Genomic DNA, 27,370 nt, shown 5'->3' on the forward strand with positions numbered 1-27,370 from the left:
ACAGAGGCTCCGCAGCTGTGCGGCTGAAGGGACTGGCTGGGAGATTCCCCACCAAGTGTCCCCGTGCTTGGCCACGGTGGCAGAAGCAGAGGAGCCCCTGAGCCGCAGCTGTGCAGGAATGGGAGCAGGAGGGCGGGAGGGAGCTGGGATCTTGGGGGAAGGGGCAGAGGAAATAGACGTGGGTCGGGCGGGGAGGGAGAGGGATTCCCCACCTGGGGGCAGGAGGGCATTAGAGGGAGGAGAGCGGGAAGAAAGTACTCTTGCCCAAACGCGGGCGGGCGGCAACCGGGGAAGTGGAGCCTCTTCCCACGATGCCCAAGTTCAGGGAGAAGACGCCTCTGCACAGGGTCCCAGAGAGCTGGGGCGCGGGCGGCAGGGGAAGGTGGACGGGGCGGGAACAGCCAGGGGGCGCAGGCCAGGATGGTGGCTGTGCGGGAGCCAGGAGGGAAGACACAGAGTGGCCCCTGACCCACAGGTGGAAAAGGAAAGACAGAGGAGTGCGTGTCTAGGTTCAGACGTGGGTGGTGGGGTCAGAGGCCAAGCACGCAGGCCAGAGGCACCGAGGCTTCGTGGGGGCACGCTGCGGCCCCCCACACCCAAGCTTCCCGAGGAGTCAGGGGGTCCAGCCTTCCGGACCACAACCAGAACAGTCGGGGCCAGCAGGGTGAGCGTCAGCCCCGAGCCAGGCCTCCAGGGCAGTCTGAGCCCCCCGCCTCTGAGAAGTGGTCGTGGATGCCCCATTCACAGCCGGCATCAGAAAGGTGGGCTGGGGATGGGCGCTCACGCGCGACACCGCGGGGGGAGCTGCCTGCCTTCCGGCTCGCGAGCCCCGCAGTCAACGGTCCCTCCCCAGACTGGAAGCTCCTTAGGGTTGGGTCTCAGGGCCGCCTCACCGCGGGCCGACCTCAGGGACTGTGCAGGGCGCTGGGCGGGAGGCTGGTCAGCACCGGTGCTGGATCGCCGAACCCAGGGGCCAGACACCTCAGGGCCGCTGCGGCCGCGGGGAGAGGGTCAGGGCCGAGGTATCCCGAGCGCCCGGCCTATTGCGAGCTGGCTGACCCCGAAGGGTGCCGGCGCCGGACGCTGCGCGCTCGGGCCAACACTCAAGGACAGCCGGCGGCCTCCAGGGGTGGAGGGGCGGGGCCAGGGGGGTGTGGGTGGAGCCCGAGGCAGGATCCCTTTCTCTTTCCCTTCCGTTCTCCCCAGCCAGCGCCGAAGTTGCGCGCGGATGAGACGCGGAGAGCGGCACCCTCCGCCCACGCCTTCGGACGCAGCGACACGCCTGCTCTCGGCGCAGGTCGCGCCACGTGCCCTGCACCCGCGCTACTAACCCGCAGCTCTCAAGGACGCACGGGCTACTCGACGCGCACACTGGAAGCAAATAGGCCTCCCAGGTGCCTCACGGCGAGACAGCCCTGTGCGCCATGCAACCCCTGCCCGACTGGCCCCCGGCGCCCGACGCCCTGCGGGCCTCCCCCTTCCCGCACCCGGTGCTGCACGCCCTCCACGACCTGTCGCGCGCGCTCCTCTTCCCGACCTACTGGTTGCTGGACCAGCTGCTGGGCTGCTGCGCCCCGAGAGCGCCACCCAGCCGGCTGGGAACGCTTCGAGCGGCGGCAGTCGGCTGCGCGGCGCTGGCGCTGCTGCTGCTACTGGGTTTGCCGCTGGCGCTCCCGGGCCTGCTGCTCTGGCTGCCGCTGCAGGCCTGGCGCCGCCCCTTCTGCTACCAGCCCCCTCCGCGGTGCTGGGTGCCACCCCCGCCCTGGCGCGCGCCCGCCGAGCCCGCGCGCTGCTTCGTCTTCCTCACCGCCAACCTGTGCCTGCTCCCCGACGGGCTGGCGCGCTTCAGCAACCTGTCGCACAGCCAGCGGCGCGCGGAGGCCATCGGCGCCGCGCTCCTAGCTGGCCTTCGGCCCTCGCTGCACGGGGCCACCGAGTGCAGGCAGCCGCAGCCAGGGGCGCCCTGCGGGGTGCTCCTGCCTGCGGTGCCCGCAGGTGTGGACTTCGTGTGCCTGCAGGAGGTGTTCGATCTCCGCGCGGGCCGTCGCCTGGTGCGGCGCCTGGCGCCCAGTCTGGGGCCGGTGCTGCACGACGTGGGAACGCTGGGCCTGCAGCGCGGGCCTTACCTCAAGCTGCTGGGCAGCGGGCTGCTGCTGGCCTCGCGCTACCCGCTGCTGCGCGCCTCCTTCCGATGCTTCCCCAACGCGCGCCGGGAAGACGCCCTGGCCTCCAAGGGACTGCTGTCTGCACAGGTACAGACCCGATGCGCCCTGGCCGGGGAGTGGAGGCTGCTGGCCCCAAAAGGCAGGGCAGCTGGGGCCATCCCTGGCGTTGCAGGCGCAGCTGGGCACGCTGGACGGGCGCCGCATCGTGGGCTTCCTGCACTGCACGCACTTGCATGCGCCTACGGGTGAGTCTGGCGCGCGGCCCCGTGGGCATGGGGCCAGGCCGTCTGGCGCTCTGGCAGCCGCCCTCAGCGCCCGCCCCGCACGGACAAGTCTCAGGATCTGGTGGGCGCCCCCCCCCCAGAGGACGGGCCCTTGCGCTGCGAGCAGCTGACGCTGCTGCTGGAGTGGGCCGAGCAGTTCGAGGCCGAGAGCGGCCGGAGCGACGAGGCCGTGGCCTTCAGCGTGCTCCTGGGCGACCTGAACTTCGACAACCACTCGCAAGGTGAGGGGAGTGGGAGTCGGAGGGGCGGGTCCCGAAGGCACGGCCCCGCCCATCGAGCGCCGCTTTTCGCTTTTCCCGGCAGACCACGCTCGAGAGCAGGAGCACAAACTCTTCAGCCGCTTCCGGGACCCCTGCCGGCTGGGCACGCGGCGGGAGCAGCCCTGGGCCCTGGGTACGGCGCCTGGGGGTGCGGTGGGGGTGCGTGCGCAGCCCGAGGACGCGCGAGGCTCCCGGTGACCCCGCCCTCCCGGCACCGCAGGGACCTTATTGAGCACCACCGCGCTCCACCACTCGGTGGCCAGCTCCCCGGAGATGCTGTGCAGGTGAGCGGCGCCCCCTCCCCGCAGGTGCGGCGCAGGTGAGTGGAGGCCTGCTCCCCCACACAGTGCGGGGCAGGTGAGCGGCGGCCCGGGCTCCCCCACACAGTGCGGCGCAGGTGAGCGGCGGCCCGGGCTCCCCCTCCCCACCTCCCGCCAGGCGCCGCTAAGGGGAGTGGCGGCCTGGGGGCCGGGCATCACTCGCCCTGGCCAGTGACATCGCCCCTCCCCACCCCACCCCCAGGGCCCTGGAGCAGGAGAAAGGCCGCCAACTGTACCTGGCGGGCCCTCCCAGCGGGGGCTGCCGGCCCAACCCGTGGCAAGGCCGGCGTCTGGACTACATCGTGTACCGGGCACAGCCTGGGGGGCTGCTGAGCCCGGTAAGTGCCGGGGCGCGGGGCGGCCAGGCCTGCTGGCTGGGCCCAGCCTCGAGCCCGAGTCCCGCCCGCAGGAGGTGGAGCAGGTGACCTTCAGCACGGCCCTGGCGGGGCTCACGGACCACCTGGCCGTGGGCCTGCACCTGCGGGTTTCGGCGCCCCCGTAGGCCGGCGACACACGGAGCGGGAGGCTGCGCGGCCGCTGCGCCCGAGCCCGGCGGCTTGAGCATCTTTATTGCGCCGCTCACACGGCTTCCTGCGCCCGCCGGTACTCGTACACGCTGCCGCGCTCAGGAAAGGCCACGGGCTGCGGGGGCGAGCCCGGGGGCGGCGCGGGGTCCTCCGGGTCTCCGTAACCGCCGCCGCCGGGCGTGTGCAGGCAGAACACGTCCTGGGGGGCACAGGCGCGGGCTCAGCGCGGGCGCAGGCCCCGGTCCTCGGGGCCCCCCGCGCCTTCCGCGGACACATTAAACGCGGTTCCTGGATGCTCCTGCGCCTCTGTTCGCCCTCGGTGGGACGGGGAGGCTGCCCGGCCGCGGCCCTTACCCCGGGGTACACGGGGACCGACGTCTTTCCGCCCAGATTCACCGTGCGGCCGTCTTTGCGGATGAGCAGGTTCAGGCCCCGGGCGCCAGGCTTGCCCCCTGCGGGAGAGGCGAGGCGCGGGGTGTCCAGGAAAGCCCGGGAGACCTCGCGGAGCGGGCAGGGGCCGGCAGGCGGGGGCGCGCACCGTGGAGGCCGTAGGGCCGGAAGGCGCGGCGCTCGCTCAGCACCGACAGCAGAGCCTCCTCGCGGAAGAGCAGCTCGCGGACCACGCCGTCGCCGCCGCGGAAGCGGCCTCGGCCCCCAGAGCCCGGCCTCAGCTCAAAGCGGCGCAGGATGACCGGGTACCTGCGCGGACCAGGCGCTCAGCGCGCGGCCGGGCGCGGGCCCCGGCCCCCGCCGCGCCGCGCCGCGCCGCGCCGCTCACCGTCTCTCCAGGATCTCGGGGTCGGTGATGCGCGTGTTGGTCATGTGGCTGTGCACGCCGCTGCGTCCGTGCCAGCCGGGGCCGGCGCCCGCGCCGCCCGCCACCGTCTCGTAGTAGCCCACGCGAGCGTTGCCGAGGGTCACGTTGTTCATGCAGCCCTGGCGGGGCAGGCGGCCGCTACCTCCCCTCCCCAACCGGCCGCGCGCGCGCGCGCTCCCCAAGCGCCCCCGCCCCGCCCCGGGAGCCCAGCGTCGGCCGCACCTGGGAGGCGGCGCAGGCCCCGAAGGCCCCCAGGATGACGTCCACCACGCGCTGCGACGTGAGCACGTTGCCGCCCACCACGGCCGCCTCCGGGGACGGGTCCAGGATGGAGCCGGGAGGGATGACCACACGCACCGGCACCAGGCAGCCCTGTGCGGGGCCGGGCGGCGCTCAGGGCCGGGAGCGGCGGCGGCCGGGCAGCCCCCTGCCCCTCTCTCGCCCTCCCGCCCGCCCGCGCGCACCTGGTTGAGCGGGATGTCGCGGCCCACCAGGCAGCGCAGGCAGTAGATGAGCGCCGACAGCGTTATGGCGCGCGGCGCGTTCAGGTTGCCGAACACCTCGGGCCCGGTGCTGCTGAAGTCAAACACGGCGCTGCCCTGGCCGCCGCCGGGCGAGGAGAGGCGGTCAGCGGCCGGCCCTCCGCCAGCGCCCCCGGGGCAGCCTCCCCGCGCCCCGGCGGCCCACCTGGTTCAGGTTGATCTGCACCCGGAGGCGGATGGGGGAGCCGTCGTCCATGTGGTCCTCGGCCGACACCTCGAGAGGCAGACCCTGCGCCTGGCGGGCGGTTCCGAAGGCTCGCAGCATGTCGCGCACGGCCAGCTCGGCGTTGGCCTGACGGCAGGAAGGGTGGGCGTCAGAGTGGCCCGCGCCCGTGCGCCGCCCCGCGCCTGACCCCCACCCACCTGGATGTGGCCCATGTAGGCCTGCACCACGTCCAGGCCGTACTGCCCGATGAGCTCCCCCACCAGCTGGATGCCCTTCTGGTTGGCTGCCACCTGTGCCCGCAGATCCGAGAGGTTGTCGTGCAGGTTCCTGGTTCCGCTGCAGCCAGAGATCTTGCCGGGCGCCCGCAGGGCCTCGGTCACCGCTGCGGGGACGGGTCGGGGTCAGGCTGAGCCCCCGCCCCCAGCCCTGGCTGGCTGGCGCCCTGCTCCATCCCCCGGGAAGCCCCTGGTGCCCCAACCTCCAGCCTTGTGTGGAGCCTCCTGCCTCCCCTCCCCCAGCCCCACGCCTGGGGGCAGGCAGCATTGCTAGTGCGTCCCTTGTGGCCGACATTGCTCTCCTTCCTCCCCTCCTGCCTTCTCCGGGCCCCGGTCTCCTCTCCCAGAGCAAGGCCACCTCCCTGCCCAGCGCCTCCAGGCTCACACTGGCCCCATAGCCAGGGCTGTGCCACCCCACATCCCTGGTGAAGCCTCTGCCCTGTGCCACCCAGCCCCCGGCAGTGGGGAGCAGACGCAGACCCAAGCCGGAGAGCAGCCCCTGCCCCTGGCTCCACCGCTCTCTGCAGATGCCACTCCCACTGCTGGCTACACACACCTGACTTGAAACAGGGTCCTCTCCTGCGGTGTCCTGGTCAGCCCCACCCACCACCTCCCCTTCCCCAAGACCACCTCTGGGAGTCTTCCTGGGCCGGGCAGAACTCGTCTCAGCTCCTCTGACCCACTCAGAGGATGGCAGCGGCTGCACGGGTCCCAGCCACTGCACGGGGCCGCCACTTGCAGCCTGGGGACAGACTGGGCCAGTGTCCAGCCTGGCCCAGCTGCCAGCAGCAGCCACGAGTCCCAGCCAGCTGAGCCCCCACCTGGGCCCCACACCCACTCACCCTCCTCCTGGAAGACGCCCCCCTGGACCAGCTTAAAGGACAAGAAGACGGCGCCTTCCTGCTGCAGCATGGTGGAGTGTGGGGGCATGGAGCCCGGGGTGATGCCCCCAATGTCCGCGTGGTGCCCACGGCTGGCCACGTAGAACACAGGCCGCGTCTGACCCGGCCAGAACACCTAGGGGCATGCGGAGCACCCGTCAGCTGTGGCAGCCACCCTCGCACCCCCAAAAGGTGGCCCGGCCCGCCTCTCACCGGGGTGATGACGGTGAGGTCTGGCAGATGGCTGCCCCCTGCGCTGGGGTGGTTGCTCAGAAGCACGTCCCCGGGGTGCAGGTCAGCCCCCAGGTGCTGGATCTGAAACCAGGGAACCAGGTAGTGTTGGGGGTGGGGAGAGGGAGGCAGGGCTGCAGCAGGGCGGGGTGGGGAGGGGCCCCGCACACCTGGAACTGCACCGTTTCCTGCATGGCGCCCAGGTGCACAGGGATGTGGGGGGCGTTGGAGACCAGCCCTCCGTCGGGCCCGAAGAGGGCGCAGGAGAAGTCCAGGCGCTCCTTGATGTTGGTGGAGATGGCCGTGCGCTGCAGGATGCGGCCCATCTGCTCTGGGGGCACAGAGGGACCGATGCCTGCCGGCCCCACCCACCGCACGGCTCCAGGTGCCCCAGGCCCAGGCCCAGGAGCCCGGGGGACAGCGAGATGGAGGCAAGTCCACACAGGCACAGAGCGGCCGCGGCACCACCCCCTCCCGCCCCAGGAGAACCTGCTCCCTCCCCCCCGGACACTGTCCTGCCTGGCACATGAGAGTCGCTCTCGGGCACGGACCCTGGGGCTCCCAGGAAGCCCCTGGCCTGAGCCTGCACAGACAGGTCATGGCTATCAGCAAATCACAACTCCCGGTGAGAGGAGCCAGGCACTGCCCCTCCCACGGCCAAGGCCTTGATGCCTGCCCATGCCCGCCCAGATCCTGCTTCTGCCCCTTGGTCACTTTCCCACTGCACCCCCTGGCCTGCCACGAGCGACAAAATGACAAGAACCAATGCTGTGTGGTCTCCGCACCGCCTGCAGCCACCTGTGCCCGGTACTTCGACCCCTGAGCCCTGCCCCGCGGGCAGCCAGGGCGGTGGCGGTGGCGGTGGTGGCAGCCCCTCACCAGCAATGCTCATGAAGCGGTGAGAGAAGATGGACAGCTGGATGGGGTCGAGCTGGGTGCCCACTGTGCTCGGGGCCTCGGCCCCCACAGAGATGCGGATGTCCCCTCTCTCGGTCACCTCTGCCTGGCAACCTGGCTCCACCAGGATGGTGCTGGGGACGGGGAGCACAGAGAGAGGGTACAAGGGGTCAGGCCCCTTCCCAGGCAGGGACCCCGCAGCCCCGGCCTAGTCCTTCAGACCCCCAGCCAGGCGCCCCACAGTTCACCGCTCCCAGGGGCCACCTGGCCAGGCCCCAGCCCACCTGTTGCTGTCAATAACGAGGCAGGGCCCCTGGAGCTTGTGGCCATAGCCCAGCTCTCCGAGGAGGTACACGGGGGTCTCTTGATAGCCCCCCTCGAAATAGCACTGGGTCATCTGCAGGGAACACGAAGAGAGCGAGGCCCCAAGTCTCCCAGCCCACACCCTGTCCCCCAAGCCGTGGCTGCGGGCAGGCCAGGGCCACCAACCTTGTCCACCCGGGGAGGCCCGGTCTGGGCTTTGGGGGCATCCTCAAGATGAAGACCGCTGCGGCCAGTGCCCCTCACCCGCACGTCGTCCACCATGACCGGTCGCTCGGGGATGACAAAGCCGAATTCCCTCATGTACCTGCGCACCCCCGGCCAGGGCAATGGTCAGGGTGGGGTGGCCAGCCCGGCAGGCCACCCCCAGGCTGCCCGGATGTGACGCTCACGGACCTCTCCACGAAGGCTGCCCCGAAGTCGCCGGCGCGGGGGGAGCGGGCGGTGGGCGGGTGCTGGTGGGCAGCCACCATGAGTGCGCAGTCCGTGCCCTGGTAACGCAGGTGCAGGAAGCTCTCGGTGCTGATCTGGGACCTGTGGCGGGCAGGGGGCAGGCAGGGGCACTCAGGGCAGAGCCTGCCCCAGCCCACCCAGGGCCCCCCCGGGATGCCTGTCCTGCCTTCTCAAAGAGTGATAGGAGGAGCCACCAGGGCCCACCTGGGGAAGCCCTGGGCCTGCAGGGCCTCCACACACTGCTCCTCCAGCCGGCTCAGCCTCTGGTCCAGCTGCAGGAAGGTGTCCGGCGTGTAGGGCAGGGAGCAGGGCTCCTGCGCCTCATGCACCACGTCCGCCAGGGCCAGCCCCAGCGCCGACAGCAGCCCGCTGTGCCTGCAGAGGCGGGGTGGTGCGTCGGTACAGGGAGGGAGGCACCCCCCATGTCCGCCAGTGCCCCCCACCCCCTGCCCGGGCCCACCTGTGAATGTGCACAGTGTCCATGCCCAGGGCCCGGGCGATGGCGCAAGCATGCTGCCCACCGGCTCCCCCAAAGCAAGCCAGCACGTGGGCTGAGGGGTCGTGGCCTCGCGCCTGCAGAGCCAGGTGAGGTCAGTGCCAGCTCCCGCCCCGTCCCGTCCAGCCTCCCCCCACCACCCCTGCTGGGCTGACCAAGAGGAGGTGTGGGGCAGGGGACAGGGCTGGAGAGCAGGACAGAAGGTGAGGGGGGCTTACCTGGGTGAGTGCACGGATGGGCCGGCACATGGCCTCGTTGGCTACACGCACGAACCCCATGGCCACCTCCTCCAGGCTCAGCGGGGAGGCCGGGCAAGGCCCGTTGGTCAGGAAGCTGTTGACCTCAGTGGCCACAGCCTCCAGGGCCTTGCGGGAGGCCTCCGGGGACAGTGGCTGGTCCTCTCCCGGCCCAAAGATGCAGGGGAAGGAGGCAGGCAGCAGGCGACCCAGCACCAGATTCGCATCTGTCAGTGTCACGGGGCCCCCTGGGAGGCGGGCACAGGGTAGGAGTCGGGGCAGAGGCAGGGAGAGGCCAGGAGTGGGCAGAGGGATGGGGGATGGAGTGGGCCCGGCACGGCGGAGGAGGCCAAGCCCTGGTGGGGCAGAGGCCAGCTCTTACCTTTGCGGTAGCAGGCGGGGCCGGGGTGGGCACCTGCAGACTCGGGCCCAACCGCGAAGAGGCCAGACCTTGAGAGAGGCAGGACTGGGGTCGGGGTTCTGGGAGGGGGACACAGGGCTTGGAGCCCTGGCCCCGGAGGGCAGGAGAGCTGACCTGAAGAAGAGGCGGGAGCCCCCTCCAGCTGCCACCGTGTTGATGTCCAGCTGGGGGGCCTGGAGGGTGACACCGGCGATGCTGGCCTCAAACACGTGTTCAAACTCCCCCGCGTAACGGCTCACGTCTGTGGACGTGCCTGTGGGGAGAGGGGAGCCGGGAAGTCCCCTGAAGACACGTGCGCCAAACCCCAACCCCCCCCCCCCAGGTGCCACCGGCAGCATTCACACCTCCCATGTCAAAGCCGATGACTGGCTGGCCGCCCTCCAGCTGGTAGGTGGTGGCCGCGTAGCCGACCACCCCGCCGGCAGGGCCCGAGAGCACGGCGCGGGAGCCGCTGAAGGCGTCCATGGGCGCCAGGCCGCCGTCGGAGCGCATGAACAGCACCTGCACGTCCTGGGGAGGGGCAGGAGCGGCAGTGAGCGCTGACCAGGCTCGGGTGCCGGCCCGGCGGGGGGCGGGCGGCCGGGCCTCACCTTCAGCTGGCCCTGGAAGCCCCGGCGGAAGCCTTGCACGTAGCGCTGGATGGCAGGCGTGAGGTAGGCGTCGGCGCAGGCCGTGTGTCCCCGGGGAACAATGCGCACCATCGGCATGGCCTCCGAGGACAGCGACACGTGCAGGAAGCCCAGCTCCCGGGCCAGCGTGCCCACCTGCTGCTCGTGCTGGGCCCACCTGCGGCCAGAACCCAGGGGCCTGTGCCTGCCACCAGGGCCCAGCCACCCCACTCCCCATCCCAGGCCGCGGCCCACAACCCTCGCTCACGTGTAGGAGTGCATGAGCACCACCGCCAGACTGCGGATGCCACGCGCCAGGAGCCCCTCCAGCTTCCCGCGCAGGGCCCCCAGGTCCACAGGCTGCTGCACCTCCAGCAGGTCCCCTGTGCGGCCTGCAGAAGCCCACGGCCGCCAGTCAGGGGCGGCGGGGGCCCGCCCTTCCACCCCACGGCCCGCACCTGCCGCAGCAGCAAGCACACCTTTGACAGGTGCTCCGGCGCCCGGCTCTCCGCGGTAGAGCACCACACGCTCGTCCACCTCCAGGACCTCCTCGTACAGCACCTCGGGCATGGGCACGGCCTGGGGGCCGCCAGAAATCAGGGCAGCACCAGGTCTGAGGGCCCTGCGGAGGCCCTGCCTGGCGGGGCCTGGGGGGGCGGCCCAGGGAACTCGGCTTGATCGGCAGTCCCAGCAAAGTCCATCCAGGTGTGGTTCTCCGCCCCCACCCCCAGGTATTTGAATGCAGCCAAGTGCCCGCCCCCTCGGGACAGCACCTTCCAGGAATCCAGCAGTGGGGGCGGGGAGCAGGGCTGGCTCAGGTCTAGGACAGCAAGTTGTAGCAGGCAGCAGCAGGACACCACGTGCCAGGGAGGCAGAGCCAGGGGCCCAGGACACCCCCAGGGAGGTGTGAGCCGGCACAGGGGGCTCACCAGGTCGAACAGGTCCTCACGGGCCTGGGTGCCGATGTGCAGCAGGTCTTTGAAGCCACGTGTCACCAGCAGTGCCACCCGCTCCCCTCGCCGCTCCAGCAGCGCGTTGGTGGCCACTGTGGTGCCCATGCGGATGCTGGCAATGCGGCTGGTGTCCAGCGGCCGGTCCCGGGGCAGCAGCACGCCTCCCTCCTGGGGACCGCTCGGTGAGCACGAGGCCCCTGGCCGCAGGCGCCCACCCATCCCGCAGGCTGCGCCGGCGCACCTGCTCCAGGATCCTGCGGATGCCCTCGGTCGGGGCGTCTGCGTAGTTGGCAGGGTCCTCCGAGAGCAGCTTCAAGACCCGCACGTGCCCGCCTGGACACTGGGCAAAGACGTCCGTGAAGGTGCCTCCGCGGTCGATGGCGAAGTGGAAGCGGCCCTCCGGGGTGCCCATGGTGGTGGGGCTGCAGTCCAGCAGGGGCTCTTCCACCGGCAGCCCTGGGTGAACTGGACAGGGCGGCGGGTGGGTGGGCAGGTCTGGGGGTCCGCCACAGGAATGGGAAACGGGGGTGGGCAGGAACGGGAAAGGAGGGGTAGGAACGCCAGTTAGGGAGGGGCCCTGGCGGAGGAGGGCCGTCCTGGAGGGCAGTGTGCGCCACAGCCAGAGCTGGACAGGCCGGTCAGCAGGGGGCAGAAGGCTCCCAGCCCCGTGGGTTGGGGTAGAAGCCAGGGTCTGGGACAGGCCTGCCAGGGGTGGAGGTGGAGGTGGAGGCGCCGCTGCAGGCCTCGGCCTGGGACCTGGGAGGTCGGAGTTCTCTTGGCACGAAGCAGCCTGGGGTCAGCGTGGGCAGATGGGGGGTGGGGGTCCCACTTCCAGGCCGAGGCCTTGCGGGGCGCCGGGACTGGGCAGGCCCGAGGCCGGGAGGCGGTGAGGAGCCGGCCCAGCGGGCAGCGGGGAGGTGGCTGCGGGGAGCGGAGAGGACGGCGCAGGGCCCACCTGCCTGGTCGGCGCCGGGTCGCTCGCAGACTGCACGGGCTGCGCTCCCCGCCGGCCCTGCCCGCTCCAGTCCCCACCCCGGGGAGGGGCCTGCGGGGCCCGCCCCCAGCACGGCGGGGCCTGGCGCGCCCCACCCCCGCGGCCGCGGCAGGCCCGGCCGGTCCCGGGCGCCTCCCGCCTCGCGCCCAGCCACCCGAGGGCTGCCGGGCCGGGCGGCCGCGCCAGGCGAGGGGCGGGGCCGGCGCGGGGAACTCGCCGCTGACCGCCCCGCGGCCCGCCCGGGGTCACCTTGGCTCTGCAGGCCGCCGGGGCCTTGCACCGAGCCAGCGCCCTCCGCTCCCGCTCCTCCCGCCCTGGGGCACCGCGGGCTGGTTGCCGTCCAGAGGGCGGCCCAGACGCGCTGGGACGGGCAGAGGGCGCGTCTGGCCATGGGGCGCGCGCTGGAGAAGCCCCGCACCCGCCACGCGCGGAGGCCCGTCCCGCCCACCCCACGGTCAACCTCCCCGTGCACACACCCGTGGCTGACGCCCCCGCGCCGGGCCCTGTGACGATGACCGGGCCTGTGGCCGCCCCGGCCTGGAAACCCGGCTTCCAGAGCCGCGGAGGACTGCAGAGGCCAGGGCTGGCGGCCGTTCAGTTCCTTCTCGAAGCTACTCCGCGGGGTTCCTGGCCCAGGAAGGCAGGATCCTCCCCCCTCCTGAGTTCCAGCTGACCCCTGCACTGGACGCTGGCCAGGCCCGCAGTTGGAGACTTGACATTGAAGGAAGCCTGGCTCTGGGCCGGCTGGAGTGTGGGGGTGGGGCCATCTGCAGGCCGGTCCCAGGGTGGACTTCCCCAGCCGGGAGCGCTGCCTCCTGCTGGCCTGGGGGAGGTGGCCCCCCACGGACTGACCCAGTGTCCCAGCCAGAGAGCAGCCAGGCAGGGACCCCACACCCTGGCCCCACTAGAATGAGCTCTGCTGGCCCTGGAAGCCTGCCTGGGCCTGGGAGGCAGCACAGGTGGGCTGACTGCACCTGGACTGCAGGCTCTGGGCTGTACCCAGGCCACAACAGGGCACCCTCCCGTGTGACGTGACAGTGATGGAAGGAGACATGGTGTAGGAGGAACCGGACCCAGTGTCTGGCCCAGGTCACCACAAGAACAGACGCAGAGCGGAGTCACCAAGTCAGCAGTGCCAGGCTCGGAGGCACCCGACCAAACGCATGCCCTCTGTCCATGGTCCCATGGCCTCCTCTGCCAGCCCAGACTCTTGGCCCTCAGTAAGCCAGGCATAGTGGACAACAGCTCCCCGGCAGACAGGGGCAGGCACACAGGGCCCTGTCCCCTGTGGATGGGCTGCTGGCCCTTGTCCAGATGACCATGTGCCCGCTGGGGTGCTGTCCCCAGGCCACTAGGCTGCCACTGCCTTCCCCATCCCTGGTGGCCAGCCTGGGCCTGAACCCAGCACACCATAGCTCGGATGCAGGAGCCCCACTGCTGTCTGCTGTGAGCGGTGTGTGGGAAGGCCCTGCCCACAGGCCCCAGGGGCCCACTCACTCCCCAGCGCTCCTGGGCGACATTCTGCCTCAGCCCAGCCCCAACCCCCTACCCGCACCGCCGCAGCTGCCTGCCTGGGCCCTGACTCCTCCCCCCCCCCACGGCCCACGGGCATCACCGTCCACCCCGGCTCCGTGTGCACCCCAGAGGCTGGTGCCTGCCGACTCACAGGGTCGTCCTCGCCAGGACCTGTCCCTGAGGGATGCACTCCCAGCCTCCCGGGCCCTCTGCACTGACACGGAGCGGAGCTGACCCATGCGGACTTGGTGCCGAGGACCTACAGTCCCGCCCTTGGAAACAGCCAGAATCCTGCTCCCTTCAAATCCAGCCCTGGGTGTGGCGTGTTCCAGCAGTCCCTGTTGCAGCCACACAGCCCCTCAGCCTCACCTGCCCACTGGAGTCTCCCCTTGGCTCAGAGTAGCCAAACACTTCCCAGACCGTGGCGCCCCGGGCCACCTCCCACCGTGCCGGTTCCAGGGCCAGACCTGTGCGCTGGCCACACACCCCTCCCTCGCAGACCTCAAGCCTGGACCCCGAATGACTGAGCCCAAGCATTTGGGCTCCCTCACGCCCTCCAAACATCAGCTCCTTCTGCCCGGGAGTGGAGGCTGGCCCAGTCAGCCCCGGGGAGGCCCCGGGGCACAGGGCAGGGACAGGGCCCCCCGGGCCCTCTGCCCTCCACTTTAGAACGCTGGCCTCATGACTGCCGCCCAGGGCCTCTGCACACTGTCCCCTCGGCCTGGAAAGCCGCATCTTAGCCTCACGGCGCCTCCCTCGGCCCCCGCTCTGCTGGGGTGTCACTTTCTCAGGGACGTCACTTCCTCCCTCCCGAAGGCATCCCCAGAGCCCCTGGCCTGACCTTGCTTCCCGCTCCACGTGGGCACAGCTCCACGGGCCAGGGGCTCCGGCCTGACTTCGCACGGAGCAAGGGGAGGGCTCACCTCTGTCGGCATCCTTGAACTTGATGGTCCTGCGCCTGGGCACGCGGGGGCTGGTGGCCACCTCCGCCAGGAAGCCCGAGCTGCAGAAGCCCAGGCTGCTGCCCCGGCTCCTGAGCACCAGCTTCAGCTCGTGGTTCTCCTGGAGGAGCTGCACCAGCCGCCGCAGCTCCTCGTTCTCCTGCGCCAGCCGCTGGATCTCCTGACGCAGGCCCTCATAGCTGCTCAGGAGGGACATGCCCGGCGGCAGGGGCGGCAGCTGCCGGCAGCTGCGGGCTGTGCAGGGGCCCAGCCCTCGCCTTTGTGAGGTCAGCGGCCGCCCCAGCCCCCACGCGTCAGCTGCATTCCGAGGCCCCAGGCCCAGGCTCCGGCGAGCCGCCACCCTCGATGGGCTTCACCTGGGGGCCGCACAGCCAGGGTTGCCCACACCCGGCCCCGCCTCCGGGCCCCTCTGGGAAGCCCCCTTCTGGAAGCTTCTGTGTCCCAGCCCAGGCCGGATGCACTGTAGGGGCAGGGAGAAGGGACCGGCATCCCCACATGCCCACCCGGAATCCTGCAGCCTCTCGTGCTGGGACACGGATCTAGGCGGCTGGCCATGACGTCTGTGCAGCCACGGCGTCCCGAAGGCTCGGGGATGGAGGACACGTGAGGTGCTGTGACGCAGGAGCTGGACAGTGGTGGCCTACGGGTAAGGGATCCACAAGCTCCACCACGCCACGCGGGCCCCGCACGGCCGGCAGGAACAGGAGCCGAGGTGCCACGTGGCTCGAGGGCGGCACCTGGCATGTGCCTCCAGCGCAGGGGCAGGGCAGGCCTGTCCGAGGCAGAACCCCGTGCCGTGGCAGGGGCGCCTCCCCAAGGTGGCAGTGGGTTTGCCTTTGGATCCCATAGAGGATGTTGTTCTTGCAGCCCACCTGGCATTTTTTCACACTCGTCACAACTTATCCCCCCCCATGGCTTCCCCCGAGCTTGTCTGATGGGGCCCGGGGGCTGGCAGCCGCCTCCACCAGGAAGCCCAGGCTGCCGCCCGGTTCCACCGTGACTTTACAGATCTGCTGACAGCGTAACGCCGCACCGCGGGTGCTTTTTAAAGACAAGGTTTATTTTGGCTCAGGATTCTGGAGGCCCAAGGTTGAGGGGCTCCATCTGGTGATGCCTTATTTATTTGAGAGGCAGAGTTACAGAGAGAGAGTTCGTTCTTCCACTGGTTCAGTCTCCAGATGGCCACAATGGCTGGACCTGGGCAGATCCAAAGCTGGGAGCCAGGAGCTTCTTCCAGGTCTCCCACACGGGTGCTGGGACCCAAGCACTTGGGCCATCCTCCACTGCTTTCCCAGACCATAGCAGAGAGCAGCTGGGACTGGAACTGGTGCTCATATGGGATGCCGGCACTGCAGGCTGAGTTGTAACCTGCTACACCACAGCTCTGGCCCCTGGTGACACCTTTCTTGCTGGTAGAGTCCTGAGGTGGTACCAGACATCCATGGTGAGAGCCAGGGAGCACGTGGGTGTGTGCACGGCCTGTGTGTGCACTGCGTGTGCGTGTACTGCATGTGTGCTTACCGCCTGTGTACTGTCTGTGTGTGCACTGTGTGTGCACTGTGTGTGTGTGCTGCATGTGTGTACTGTGTGTTTTGTGTGTGCACTGCTTGTGTACTGCATCTGTGTGCACATGCAGCACTGCAGGTCGCACATGGTGAGACGGAGCACGTGCGTGTGTGCACAAGCCTGCAGACTGCTGTGTGTACTGCATGTGTGCGCACTGCCTGTGTGCACTGCTGTGTATGTGCTGCGTGTGTGTGTGCACTGCTGTGTGTATTGCGTGTGTGTGTCTGCACTGTGTGTACTGCATGTGTGTGCACTGCCTGGGTGCTGCTCTGTGTGTCCTGGATGTGTGTGTGTGCATCCACTGCTGTGTGTGTACTACGTCTCTGTGCACTGCTGTGTGTTGTGTGTGCACTGCATGTGTGTGCTGTGTGTGCACTGCTGTGTGTGTACTGTGTGTGTGCTGTGTGTGTGGTGTATGTGTGTGTGCACTGCTGTGTGTATTGCGTGTGTGTGTCTGCACTGTGTGTACTGCATGTGTGTGCACTGCCTGCGTGCTGCTCTGTGTGTCCTGGATGTGTGTGTGTCATCCACTGCTGTGTGTGTACTACGTCTCTGTGCACTGCTGTGTGTGTTGTGTGTGTACTGCATGTGTGTGCACTGTGTGCACTGTGTGTGTGTGCTGTGTGGTGTATGTGTGTGTGCACTGCTGTGTGTATTGCGTGTGTGTGTCTGCACTGTGTGTACTGCATGTGTGTGCACTGCCTGCGTGCTGCTCTGTGTGTCCTGGATGTGTGTGTGTCATCCACTGCTGTGTGTGTACTACCTCTCTGTGCACTGCTGTGTATGTTGTGTGTGCACTGCTGTGTGTATTGCGTGTGTGTGTCTGTACTGTGTGTACTGCATGTGTGTGCACTGCCTGGGTGCTGCTCTGTGTGTCCTGGATGTGTGTGTGTGTGCATCCACTGCTGTGTGTGTACTACGTCTCTGTGCACTGCTGTGTGTTGTGTGTGCACTGCTGTGTGTGTGCTGTGTGTGTGCACATGCAGCACTGCAGGACACACATGGTGAGATGAGCACGTGTGTGTGTGCACAAGCACGTGGGTGCATGTCTCCTCTTGTCTCAGTCATGGGGCTGCACCCTCAAGCCTCACCTAATCCTTGTCACCTCCCAAAGACCCCCTCAGCTCCCACAGTGAATTCAGTTCCTGCCCCTTATCACCTCCCAGCCGCGGCAGAGTCAGCCCCCGGAGGGAGCCGGCTCAGCAGCAGTGACCCCTTCACCAGGAAATGACCCCCCACCCTGAGGGGTGGGGCCAGGGAGTCCCTGTGGTACTGGAGCTCTCACCCAGGGGAGGGCCCCACCTGCACCGCGCGCTCCCTGGAAGCCCGTGGGTGGCTGTGCTGCACACACCCTGAGAAGGCCCCAGGCCTCCTGCAAACCCCCCAGAGCCGGGCCAGCGGTGGCTTTCCCTGCCTGATTAGGTTGTGTTACTCAGCACAGCCCCGGGGGTAAAGGAGGTTGTCCTTAGAGGTGATCCAGCAGGGAAGGGCCCCCGAAGAGGAGGCCGGGAGCGGAGGGCTGAGGCCGGGGTGCAGCAGGTGCAGCCGCTGATTGTGGCGCTCCGCTGCAGATGCAGCTCCCTGCGAATGCACCCGAGAAAGCAGCGGAGGCGGCCCAAGTGCTGGGGCCCTGCCCCCGTGGAAGCAACAGAGGAGCTCCTGGCCCGGCCTGGCCCAGCCCTGCCTGCTGCTCTCCACCTGGGGAGTGAGCCAGGAGACGGAAGCTCGCTCGCTCTCTCTCTCTCTCTCTCTCTCTCTGTCCCTGGGCCTTTCAAATGAATAAATCTCTTTACCAAAAAGATTTATTTATTTATTTATTTAAGTTGCAGATAAAGGTCTTCTATCTGCTGGTTCACTCCCCAGATGGTTGCAATGGCTGGAGCTGGGCCGGGCGGAGCCAGAGAGGCCAGGAGCTGTGTCCAAGTCTCCCACGTGGGTGCAGGGGCCCAAGCTCTTGGGCCATCTTCTGCTGCTTTCCCAGGCAGAGCAGGGAGCTGGATCAGAAGTGGAGCAGCCGAGACACAAACTGCCACCCACATGGGATGCCGGGGTCACAGGTGCAGCTGTATGCACTAAGCCACAAGGCAGGGCCCTAAGTCCTAGGGACGAGACGAGACTGGAAGCACGAAGAGTCCACGAGGGAGATGCCCGCTGCAGGACACAGCACGGAGCCGACAGCTCAGTCAGACACCGAGAGCCGAAGCCGGAGAACTCGGAAGCAGCTGAGGCAAAATGATGCCTGGCCTGTGCGGGAGCCCGGGAGACGCCCCCTGCCCGTGCGGGAGCCCGGGAGACGCCCCCTGCCCTGTGCGGGAGCCCGGGAGACACCCCCTGCCCGTGCGGGAGCCCGGGAGACGCCCCCTGCCTGTGAGGGAGCCCGGGAGACGCCCCCTGGGCTGTGCGGGAGCCCGGGAGACACCCCCTGCCCGTGCGGGAGCCCGGGAGACGCCCCCTGCCTGTGAGGGAGCCCGGGAGACGCCCCCTGCCTGTGAGCGAGTCCAGGAGACTCTCCCTGCCCGTGCGGGAGCCCAGGAGACGCCCCCTGCCCGTGCGGGAGCCCGGGAGACGCCCCCTGCCCGTGAGGGAGCCCGGGAGACGCCCCCTGCCTGTGCGGGAGCCTGGGAGACGCCCCCTGCCCGTGAGGGAGCCCGGGAGACGCCCCCTGCCCGTGCGGGAGCCCGGGAGCCCGGGAGCCACCCCCTGCCCGTGCGGGAGCCCGGGAGACGCCCCCTGCCCGTGAGGGAGCCCGGGAGACACCCCCTGCCTGTGCGGGAGCCCGGGAGACACCCCCTGCCTGTGCGGGAGCCCGGGAGACGCCCCCTGTCTGTGCGGGAGCCCGGGAGATGCCCCCTGCCCGTGAGGGAGCCCGGGAGATGCCCCCTGCCCTGTGCGGGAACCCGGGAGATGCCCCCTGCCCGTGAGGGAGCCCGGGAGACGCCCCCTGCCCGTGAGGGAGCCCGGGAGACGCCCCCTGCCTGTGAGCGAGTCCAGGAGACTCCCCCTGCCCTGTGCGGGAGCCCGGGAGACACCCCCTGCCCGTGCGGGAGCCCGGGAGACGCCCCCTGCCTGTGAGGGAGCCCGGGAGACGCCCCCAGCCCGTGAGGGAGCCCGGGAGACGCCCCCTGCCCGTGAGCGAGTCCAGGAGACTCCCCCTGCCCGTGCGGGAGCCCAGGAGACGCCCCCAGCCCGTGAGGGAGCCCGGGAGACGCCCCCTGCCCGTGAGGGAGCCCGGGAGACGCCCCCTGCCCGTGCGGGAGCCCGGGAGACGCCCCCTGCCTGTGCGAGAGCCCGGGAGACGCCCCCTGCCCGTGCGGGAGCCCCTGGGAGACTCCCCCTGCCTGTGTGGGAGCCCGGGAGATGCCCCCTGCCCGTGCCGGAGCCCGGGAGACGCCCCCTGCCCGTGAGGGAGCCCGGGAGACGCCCCCTGGGCTGTGAGACGATGGCTCACAGGTGACAGAACCCGGCAGGACGAGGGCTGACTTCTTCACAGGGCAGGGGAGCCCAGAGACGGTGGGTGGCCGACTCCCCGCCCCAGGAAGGCACCAAGCAGGGACCCTACATGCAGGAAAATCCTGTTTCGCCTTGGAACTGAAGGTGGGATAGACAGTCCAAGGAAACAGAACTCGCTGCCGCTAGCCTAGCTCAGCAGACACTGAGGAAAGCTCACAGGCCGAGGGCGAGAAGAGCAGGTGACGATCTTCATCTGTTCTCTGGCACAGCCGCGCAGTGCCCTGGCTCCCGCCCGTGGGAGTGCGTGCTCAACACACGCCAGCTGGCAGCTTGTCAGCAGTACAGCCGCCGCCGGTACTGATGGAGGCGCGAGAGTGATTTTTTTTCATATTATTTTATTTATTTGAAAGGCAGGGCTATTTGAGAGAGAGAGAGAGAGAGAGAGAGAGAGAGAGAGAGAGAGAGAGAGAGAGAGAGACAGGTCTTCCATCTGCTGGTTCACTCCCCAAATGGCTGCAACAGCTGGAGCTGAGCCATGCCGAAGCCAGGAGCCAGGAGCTTCATCCGGGTCTCCCATGTGGGGGCAGGAGCCCAGGCACTTGGGCCATCTTTCGCTGACTTTCCCAGGTGCATCAGCAGGGAGCTGGATCAGAACCCAGGTGGGATGCTGGCATTACAGGCAGTGGCTTAGTCTATGATGCCACAATAGCCGGCGAGACTGGGGCTAAGGCAGCAAGGTTGCGAAGGAAGCTCCAAGTGCAGCTTTCTGCTATACAAGCTCTGTGCCTGGAGACCTGGGCAGCCACCCATGCTGCCACCTGCCCCGGGCGTGCCTGGAGACCTGGGGCAGCCACCCACGCTGCTACCTGCCCCGGGCGTGCCTGGAGACCTGGGGCAGCCACCCACGCTGCTACCTGCCCCGGGCACACGGTGCCCCTAGCTCCAGAAGGAAGCCCAGTCGTCCTTCTTGGAATCCGCACTGGCCTGTACCAGGAATGTGGGCTCCAGGCTTGACTGGGACAGCCCAGCAGGCACAGGCTGCCCAAGATGGCCGTGTGGCCCCTTGCACAAGAAGTGTTTATCTAAGACCTCTGAGATCTGTGCATCCAGACTCCACTGGCTCCCAGCGTGGGGCGGAGGACGGAGCTGAGCAGGTGCAGCACCTACCCCTAGAGCAGGAGTCTCCCTGGGAGAAGCAGGCCCTCCGTGCCCCAGACCCTTCCCAGGGCAGGGGCAACGGGGAGGGGCTGACTTCTCGTAGAAGTTGAAAGCATGAGAGGCCAGCCATCGTGAACAAGCTAACTGCTCGATGGAGGAACAGGCAGGCCAGCTGGGGGACAGTCAGGGACAGACAACTAGAAAAGGAGCCTGCTGGCCTCCCAGAACCCCTGAAAGCCCAGGTCTGTACCAGCTACTGGGGTGGCCAGCAGGGGCACACTCCTGATGTGTGTCTTCCCATTGCTGCCCTCACCTGGGGGCTTCTAACTGCAGACACAACACGGACTCAGCAAAACAGGCCCCCGGTGAGACAGTCTCGCGGGCTAGGATGGAGGTTTGCAGCAGGAATGATCCCTTCCGGAGGTTCCAGGGGAGACTTTGTCTCCTGCCTCTTGCGTCTTCCCAGCCACACTCCGCGGTGGCACTGCCTCCTCTTCTGCCAACAAATCCCCACTTCCCCTTCCTGAGGACGCTGAGGGCCCCACTTCCCCTTCCTGAGGACGCTGAGGGCCCAGTGCCTGGAGAGCAGGGCCACTCCCGCCTCGAGATCTGGGGCTTAGGAGCTGGCATTGCGGCGCAGTGTGTTGAGACACCACTTGGAGCCCTGGCTGCTCGGCTTCCAATCCAGCTCCTCGATAACGTGCCTGGGAAAGCAGCAGCAGATGGCCCAGATACCCGGTCCCTTGCACCCACCTGGCAGAGCTAGATGGAGTTCCAGGCTCCTGGGTTCAGCCTGACCCAGCCCCAGCCATCGCGGCTACCTGGGGAGTGAACCAGTAGGTAGAGGATATTTCTCTCTCTCTCTCTCTCTCTCTCAAATAAACTTTTTTATAAAATTCATGACTTAGTCACATCTGCAAAATAAGCTCAACTTCACAGGCTTCAGTGATTTCCCCTGGGGCTCTTTGGCAGTCACCGTGACGCTGTCACAGACATCCCACCCCCATGAGGGATGGGTCCTCACTGGCTCCGGAAGCATGAGCACAACCTTTGGCCAATCTGTGGTTGATGATAAGCCACGCTGGCTCAGTGCCATCTCTAGGAAGCCAGACTTTTTAAAAAATATTTATTTGAAAGGTAGAGAGAGAGAAGGAAAGACAGATAGACAGAGAAAGGTGAGATCTTCCATCCGCTGGTTCACCCCCCAGATGCTGCAACAGCCAGGACTGCACCAGACCAAAGCCAGGAGCCAGGAGCTTCTTCCAGGTCTCCCAGGTGGGTGCAGGGGCCCATGGGCTTGGGCCACCTTCTGCTGCTTCCCCAGGTGCGTTAGCAAGGAGCTGGGTTGGAAGTGGAGTAGCCACATGGGATGCCGGTATTGCAGGCAGCAGCTTTACCTACTACGACACAATGCCGGCCCACCCAGAAACTCCTGGCTTTGGCCTGACCCAGCCCAACCACTGCAGCCATTTGGGGAGAGAAACAGGAGACATGTCACCCTCTTTTCAAAAACCACACTCTGGTTATAGCCCTACCCCTGACATGGAGGAATTTCAGTCCCTTTGGGGCCAGTGTGTGGCAGTGGGTTAAGCCACTGCCATCCCATATGGAACCAGTGCAAGTCCTGGCTGCTCCGCCTCTGGTCCAGCTCCTGCTGATGCACTTGGGAAAGCAGCAGACGACGGCCCAAGTGCTGGGGCTCCTGCCATCCATGTCGGAGACCCGGAAGGAGTCTGTGGCTCTTGACTCCAGCCTGGCCCAGCCCTGATCATTGTGGCCATTTGGGAAGTAAACCAGCGAATGGAAGATCTCTCTCTCTCTCCTGCTCTGTTTTTTTTTTTTTTTTAAATATTTATTTATTTGAAAGAGTTACACAGAGAAGGAGAGGCAGAGAGAGAGAGAGAGTGAGTCTTCCATCCAGTGGTTCACTCCCCAAATGACCGCAACGGCCAGAGCTGAGCTGATCTGAAGCCAGGAGCCAGGAGCTTCTTCCAGGTCTCCCACATGGGTGCAGGGGCCCGAGGACTTGGGCCATCTTCCACTGCTTTCCCAGGCCATAGCAGAGAGCTGGATCAGAAGTGGAGCAGCCAGGACTTGAACCAGTACCCATATGGGATGCCGGCACTGCAGGTAGCAGCTTTATCCACTACACTAAAGCACTGGCCCCTGTGGGTTTTTTCCTAAAATTTATTTATTTATTTGAAAGGTAGAGGCGGGGGGGGGGGGGGGGGGGTAAGGTCTTCCATCTGCTGGTTCACTCCCCAAATAGCCGCAATGGCCATAACTGGGCTAATCTGAAGCCAGGAGCTTCTTCCAGGTCTCCTTCATGAGTGCAGGGGCCCCCAAACACTTGGACCATCTTCCACTGCTTTCCTAGACCATAGCAAAGAGCGGAATTGGAAGTGGAGCAGCCAGGACTCGAACCAGCGCCCATATGGAATGCCAGCACTGCAGGTGGTGGCTTTACCCACTATTGCCACATAGCCAGCCCCTCCTGCTCTCTCTGTAACTCTGCCTTGCAAATAAATAAATAAATGTTTAATTAAAAAAAATTGGGGTGGGGCTGGCGCTGTGGCATAGCAGGTAAAGCTGCTGCCTGCAGTGCCAGCATCTCATATTGATGCCAGTTCGAGGCCCGGGTGCTCCACTTCCGATCCAGCTCTCTGCTATGGCCTGGGATAGCAGTAGAAGATGGCCCAGGTCCTTGTGCCTCTGCACCCACGTGGGAGACCCGGAAGAGGTTCCTGGCTCCTGGCTTCGGATCAACGCAGTTCTGGGTGTTGTGGCCAATCGAAGAGTGAACCAGAAGATGGAAGACCTCTCTCTCTGCCTCTCCTTCTCTGCGTAACTCTGACTTATAAATAAATCACAACAATAAAAAGGAAAGAAAGAAAGAACTAGGGGAGAACTGGGCAGTGGCAGAGAGTGCGGCGCGGGGAAACGGTGGTGGCGGAGGCCGCGGGGCCCGGCCTGTGGCAGAACTGAGCTGCTCTGAGACTTTACCTACAATGAAGAGACTGTGCAAAGAAATGGACAGTGTGAACTGCGATTCTGCAGAGACCAGCAGGCGATGCTAACTGCCCTAGCAGACAAGCCAGCCAAGTCCCATTACCAGAGTGGCCATAGCACCAGGGTGGCGGCTCCACGTGGGTCCCCCTGCCACTGCCCAACCTGTCAGCAGAGACCAAGCACCACGGACTCCTTCCACACGGCCGGAGCCAGCGATTGGCCTCCCCTGGGATCTCTGTGCCCCTCCTTCCTCTGCCACTATGTCCACCCTAGGCTTCCTGAAGGCCTCCCTTTCTGTAAGGACCCACCCGAGAGCTATGACGTGCGACAGTGGGCTCGTGCCTTGGGGATCCTGGTGTTCCCAAATCCTTACCAGCCTAACGGAACGCAGGCCGTCTCCTGGAGGACTTGCCAGCCTCCTGGGGGTGCCAGCCCCTTGCAGGGAGAGCCAGGGACCCGGGATCCCGGGACAGGGTCACTGTGGAATACAGGAAGCAGCTGCTCCAGACTGGGCCCTGGCAGAGGAACCACCTCCTTGTGTATTTAGTAAAGCTCGTAACTAAAACGGTTTAGCCGCAATCGGTGAAGGCTGTGCTTCCCCAGCAACCTGCACGGAGCTGCCAGGGGTCTTGCGGGGTCGGGCCAGGGAGCCAGAGCCGGGCAAGCAGAGGCTGTGCAGAGAGCAGTCACTTCCTAACACGGCTCCGCGACTGCCAAGTGAACCCCCGCCTGCCTCTGCCGCGTGTCAGGACGGGCTGAGCTGACTAGTCAGAACATGTGTGAGTCACGGCTCAAACGTGAAGAAACCTGGTAGAGGCTTCCTCAAACTCAACAACAATCCACAAACACACGGTTTACCCAAAGGAGCTGTTACCTGACGCAAGCTGTCTAAGACATAAATAATACAAGCAAAATTCAAACAGGAGAAGCGATTACACGACCTCGCTGCGTACAGACGTGAGCGCGCCGTGCCGCAGTCTCCTGAGCCCATCCGAGTGGCGTCTGAGGAACGCAGGAGACATTTCCCTCAGCTCAGGCAGTAAACCAAGCTGTTCACGGTGCTTAACTAACACGCTCCTCCTGCAGGCTCGGGGACAGGGACCCAGCCACTCGAGCCGTCACCTACTGCCCCAGGGCATGCACTAGCAGGGAGCTGGGGTTGGGCGGGCAGTCAGGACTCCCCAGGCACTCAAACACCAGCTGTGGGTATCCACAGCAGCACCCCAGCCACTGTGTCACACACTTCTCCTTTCTGTTAAGGGCAGAACGTACTTAGAGGCTTTACAAAGTCTCCCCAACAGCCAGACCGTAAGCAGAAAATTCTCATTAAGGAAAGACAGGTTTACTGTAGTTCCATCTTTTACCAAAAATCACTGCAAGTTATTGATAACAGAATTTCTTTTTTACTCTTGTTAGGTGGGGAGTCAGATATGAGCTTATGTGTGTGTGACAGGCCTGCGTCCAGCATCTGCATCTGCATCTGCATCTCAAAGTCATCCCGATAACGTTTCAGGGGCAGTCTGGTATTCGCATCCTGCCCTGCCCCTCCTACCTGATGACCTGCCAGGTGCCCCCCCCCCCCCCCCCGACAATCTTCCACAGTCTCCCAGATGCAGCCCAGTACCTGCACTTCAAACACCCTGCTCCGGATCCCCATTCTCCAGGGCTTCAGGGGAAAACTCAGATAGGAGCTTCTTAAAATTTACATCCATAAAATCCTTTGTTTCGGGAGGAGATGTGTGAAGACAGAGACCCATCTCCTTAAAAACCCCCAGCCTCAACCGCACTGCGCGCTCAGCCCTCTGCCTCTCTGCTGAGCCGCCTGCCTGCCTGCCTGCCCAGGTGTACTCTCTCCACTCAACCATGTAACCTCGCCCCCCCCCCCCGCCCCCGCCCCCGCCCCGCAGTCCGAGAGACTGCACTCTCTCAGGTCCTGTCTGGAGAGGTGCCCATCCCTTCCCTAATAAACCTTGCTATTTTACCTCCCACTACTCTGCCTCACGTCTGAATTCTTTCTTGCGCGAAGACAAGAACCCTGCCATTCACCGGTAACACTTTCTTAAGTCTAATTCTCTAGAAAATTAAAAACCAATGTTTCCACTCTGTGGAGCTGAAACTCAACCACGGTCACCTTGGGAAATGCCGTCTCTGTTCCCACTGTTTTCCTGGCCCGAAGGCCCCACTCCATTGTGTTGTTCAAGAAGACCGGAGGCCTGCAGGGTGCCGGTGGCAGAGTCAGCCCAGCTTCATCTCACACTCAATCTTTCCCCACTGGGCTTGCAGCTGCAAGGTGTCCTGGTCAGACCCGACCGAAGCCAGGGTGGCAGTAGGGTCAGCGTAGGGTGATTCACTCAGGTGGCACTGATACAAAGACAGTCACGCAGGTGGCGCAGCTGCTCACTCAGCCCCGTGAGGGGCTGCCAGCTCCGCTCAGCTCCACGAATCATCACTTTTTCTCCCCATCTTGAGGAGCAACTGCAGAAGAACACACGTCTTTGCGATCACCTGTCACACAACTGTCCATCTATAGCCGCAGGACAAAACAGCTTCCGAATGAAAGGTCATTTGGTCGTTGTCTGGTGTATCCTAAATGGGGTAGACTGAAATGCATGTCCTTCTGCAGGACAGCCCATGCGTTTGCGATTGATGGCCCAACACCGGTCAGATCTTTCGTTCTGTGACCCTACCCAGCGCTGTTTGTGATCTTTTTCTGCACGTCATGAGTTCCTTGACTCATGCTTTAAAGCATCAGCGTCGGGGCCAGCACTGTGGCGCAGTGGGCTAAGCCACTGTCTGCAGTGCCGGCATCCCATACGGGTGCTGGTTCAAGTCCTGGCTGCTCCACTTCCGACCCAGCTCCCTGCTAATGTGTCCCCTGCACCCACGTGAGAGACCCGGAGGAAGCTCCTGGCTCCTGTCTCTCACCTGGCCCATCCCCGGCTGTTGTGGCCATTTGGGGAGTGAACGAACAGATGGAAGACTCTCTCTCCCCACACCTCTGTAACTCTTTCAAATAAACAAACAGTTTTTAATAAAAAAGGCATCAGCTTCTTAACTAAAAAAAGTTAAAATAGTACACAAAACATTGTAAAGCACCAGGTTCTTCAGCACAAGACACAAAACGAGCTCTAGCTGTATCCTTAGATGCAGAAGGTGCTTTTCTGGAAAACTCTTACAGTGCGCTGCGATGTTCCAAGGCAGAGCCGGGCTTCACGCAAGATCAAACAGCAAACCGACAGTGCCGTCTGGTGACGTGCCTTCATGTTCAAACCATGCCGCACTGACTTCTAACCTGCCGGAAGTGCCCTGCCACTCTGCGGGACACGCGTGGCCAGTAACTTCCTCCGGCGATAGGAACAGCACGACTCTGCCTCCTCGGCTGTTTCACCTGACGAGTGACGCGAGTCAGAATCCGGCTCCAGCTCCCTGCAGTGGCGGAGACGCTCAGCCCCGTCCTTGCCCTTCTTTTAGGGTGTATCTACATGAAAGGCAGAGTTACAGGCGGGGAGAGTCTTCCACCCACTGGTTCACTCCCAGACGGCTGCAATGGCCAGGGCTCCGTCCCCCACACGCAGGAGCAGGGTGGCCAATCGGCAGCACCTCGGGCTACTCCCGCCTCACACCCCGGGGCCTCTGACCCTCACTCCAGCTGCAGGGCACACACATGGGTGCGTGCACGTCCGGGGCTGTGTTGTAGACGTCAAAGGCCGCCCCTGGATTCCGCGATTGGCTAGAAGAACACAGCGCTCAGCGTGGAGCTGTGCTCACAGCCAAGATTCATTCCGGAGAAAGGAAATGAGTTAAAGTCGGTGAAGGGAAAGGTTCACGGGATGAAGCAGGCATCCTCTCAGGACCAGGGTCCT

At 65.8% G+C, this 27,370-nt stretch overlaps 2 protein-coding genes and 1 long non-coding RNA gene across 14 annotated transcripts; 2 read left to right on the forward strand and 1 right to left on the reverse strand.

The window, feature by feature from the left end:
• The first annotated feature begins 19 nt into the window (after nucleotides 1–19).
• On the forward strand, nucleotides 20–3,849 carry LOC127486943 (sphingomyelin phosphodiesterase 5). Of its 6 annotated transcripts, XM_070075661.1 has the most exons (9): nucleotides 20–939; nucleotides 1,207–1,394; nucleotides 2,019–2,252; nucleotides 2,338–2,410; nucleotides 2,556–2,670; nucleotides 2,753–2,842; nucleotides 2,930–2,993; nucleotides 3,232–3,367; nucleotides 3,439–3,849. In XM_070075661.1, the coding sequence occupies exons 1-9, from the start codon at nucleotides 733–735 to the stop codon at nucleotides 3,529–3,531; spliced, it is 1,200 nt and encodes a 399-aa protein (XP_069931762.1). In that variant the 5' UTR covers nucleotides 20–732; the 3' UTR covers nucleotides 3,532–3,849. The 6 variants fall into 6 exon arrangements, with proteins under 6 accessions (XP_069931762.1, XP_069931761.1, XP_051687203.2 ...); XM_070075660.1 differs by having other exon boundaries at nucleotides 20–1,394; XM_051831244.2 differs by having other exon boundaries at nucleotides 809–2,252.
• OPLAH (5-oxoprolinase, ATP-hydrolysing) lies at nucleotides 3,563–14,580 on the reverse strand. 7 transcript variants are annotated; one of them, XM_051831222.2, is made up of 27 exons: nucleotides 14,286–14,580; nucleotides 11,095–11,318; nucleotides 10,830–11,021; nucleotides 10,380–10,479; nucleotides 10,169–10,292; nucleotides 9,883–10,078; nucleotides 9,637–9,802; nucleotides 9,407–9,545; nucleotides 9,254–9,321; nucleotides 8,854–9,119; nucleotides 8,600–8,712; nucleotides 8,344–8,514; nucleotides 8,083–8,220; nucleotides 7,855–7,993; nucleotides 7,650–7,762; nucleotides 7,348–7,499; nucleotides 6,639–6,799; nucleotides 6,451–6,552; nucleotides 6,199–6,373; nucleotides 5,279–5,463; nucleotides 5,061–5,207; nucleotides 4,838–4,972; nucleotides 4,596–4,745; nucleotides 4,335–4,492; nucleotides 4,095–4,255; nucleotides 3,911–4,008; nucleotides 3,563–3,755 (listed from the first exon to the last, which is right to left on the reverse strand). In XM_051831222.2, the coding sequence occupies exons 1-27, from the start codon at nucleotides 14,518–14,520 to the stop codon at nucleotides 3,609–3,611; spliced, it is 4,155 nt and encodes a 1,384-aa protein (XP_051687182.2). In that variant the 5' UTR covers nucleotides 14,521–14,580; the 3' UTR covers nucleotides 3,563–3,608. The 7 variants fall into 7 exon arrangements, with proteins under 7 accessions (XP_051687182.2, XP_051687181.2, XP_051687183.2 ...); XM_051831221.2 differs by having other exon boundaries at nucleotides 11,095–11,348; XM_051831223.2 differs by lacking the exon at nucleotides 14,286–14,580 and adding an exon at nucleotides 12,324–12,468.
• A 4,650-nt stretch (nucleotides 14,581–19,230) lies between these two features.
• Nucleotides 19,231–26,777, forward strand: LOC127486948 (uncharacterized). The gene is made up of 3 exons (XR_011389371.1): nucleotides 19,231–21,773; nucleotides 24,924–25,074; nucleotides 25,172–26,777. It is a non-coding gene; the product is annotated as an uncharacterized lncRNA (long non-coding RNA).
• The last annotated feature ends 593 nt before the right edge of the window (nucleotides 26,778–27,370 follow it).

This window comes from Oryctolagus cuniculus, chromosome 6 (genome assembly GCF_964237555.1).
Source record: "Oryctolagus cuniculus chromosome 6, mOryCun1.1, whole genome shotgun sequence".
In the NCBI taxonomy this organism is placed as follows: domain Eukaryota; kingdom Metazoa; phylum Chordata; class Mammalia; order Lagomorpha; family Leporidae; genus Oryctolagus; species Oryctolagus cuniculus.

Coding starts and splice junctions, on each gene's coding strand:
- LOC127486943 (XM_051831243.2), top strand. CDS start 1,425: ATGCAACCCCTGCCCGACTGGCCCCCGGCGCCCGACGCCCTGCGGGCC. Junction 2,411..2,555: donor GCACTTGCATGCGCCTACGG/GTGAGTCTGGCG, acceptor CGCTGCGAGCAG/CTGACGCTGCTGCTGGAGTG. Junction 2,994..3,231: donor TCCCCGGAGATGCTGTGCAG/GTGAGCGGCGCC, acceptor CCCCACCCCCAG/GGCCCTGGAGCAGGAGAAAG.
- OPLAH (XM_051831221.2), bottom strand. CDS start 14,520: ATGTCCCTCCTGAGCAGCTATGAGGGCCTGCGTCAGGAGATCCAGCGG. Junction 8,713..8,853: donor CCATCCGTGCACTCACCCAG/GTAAGCCCCCCT, acceptor CTGGCTCTGCAG/GCGCGAGGCCACGACCCCTC. Junction 4,009..4,094: donor CCGGCCCTACGGCCTCCACG/GTGCGCGCCCCC, acceptor CCTCTCCCGCAG/GGGGCAAGCCTGGCGCCCGG.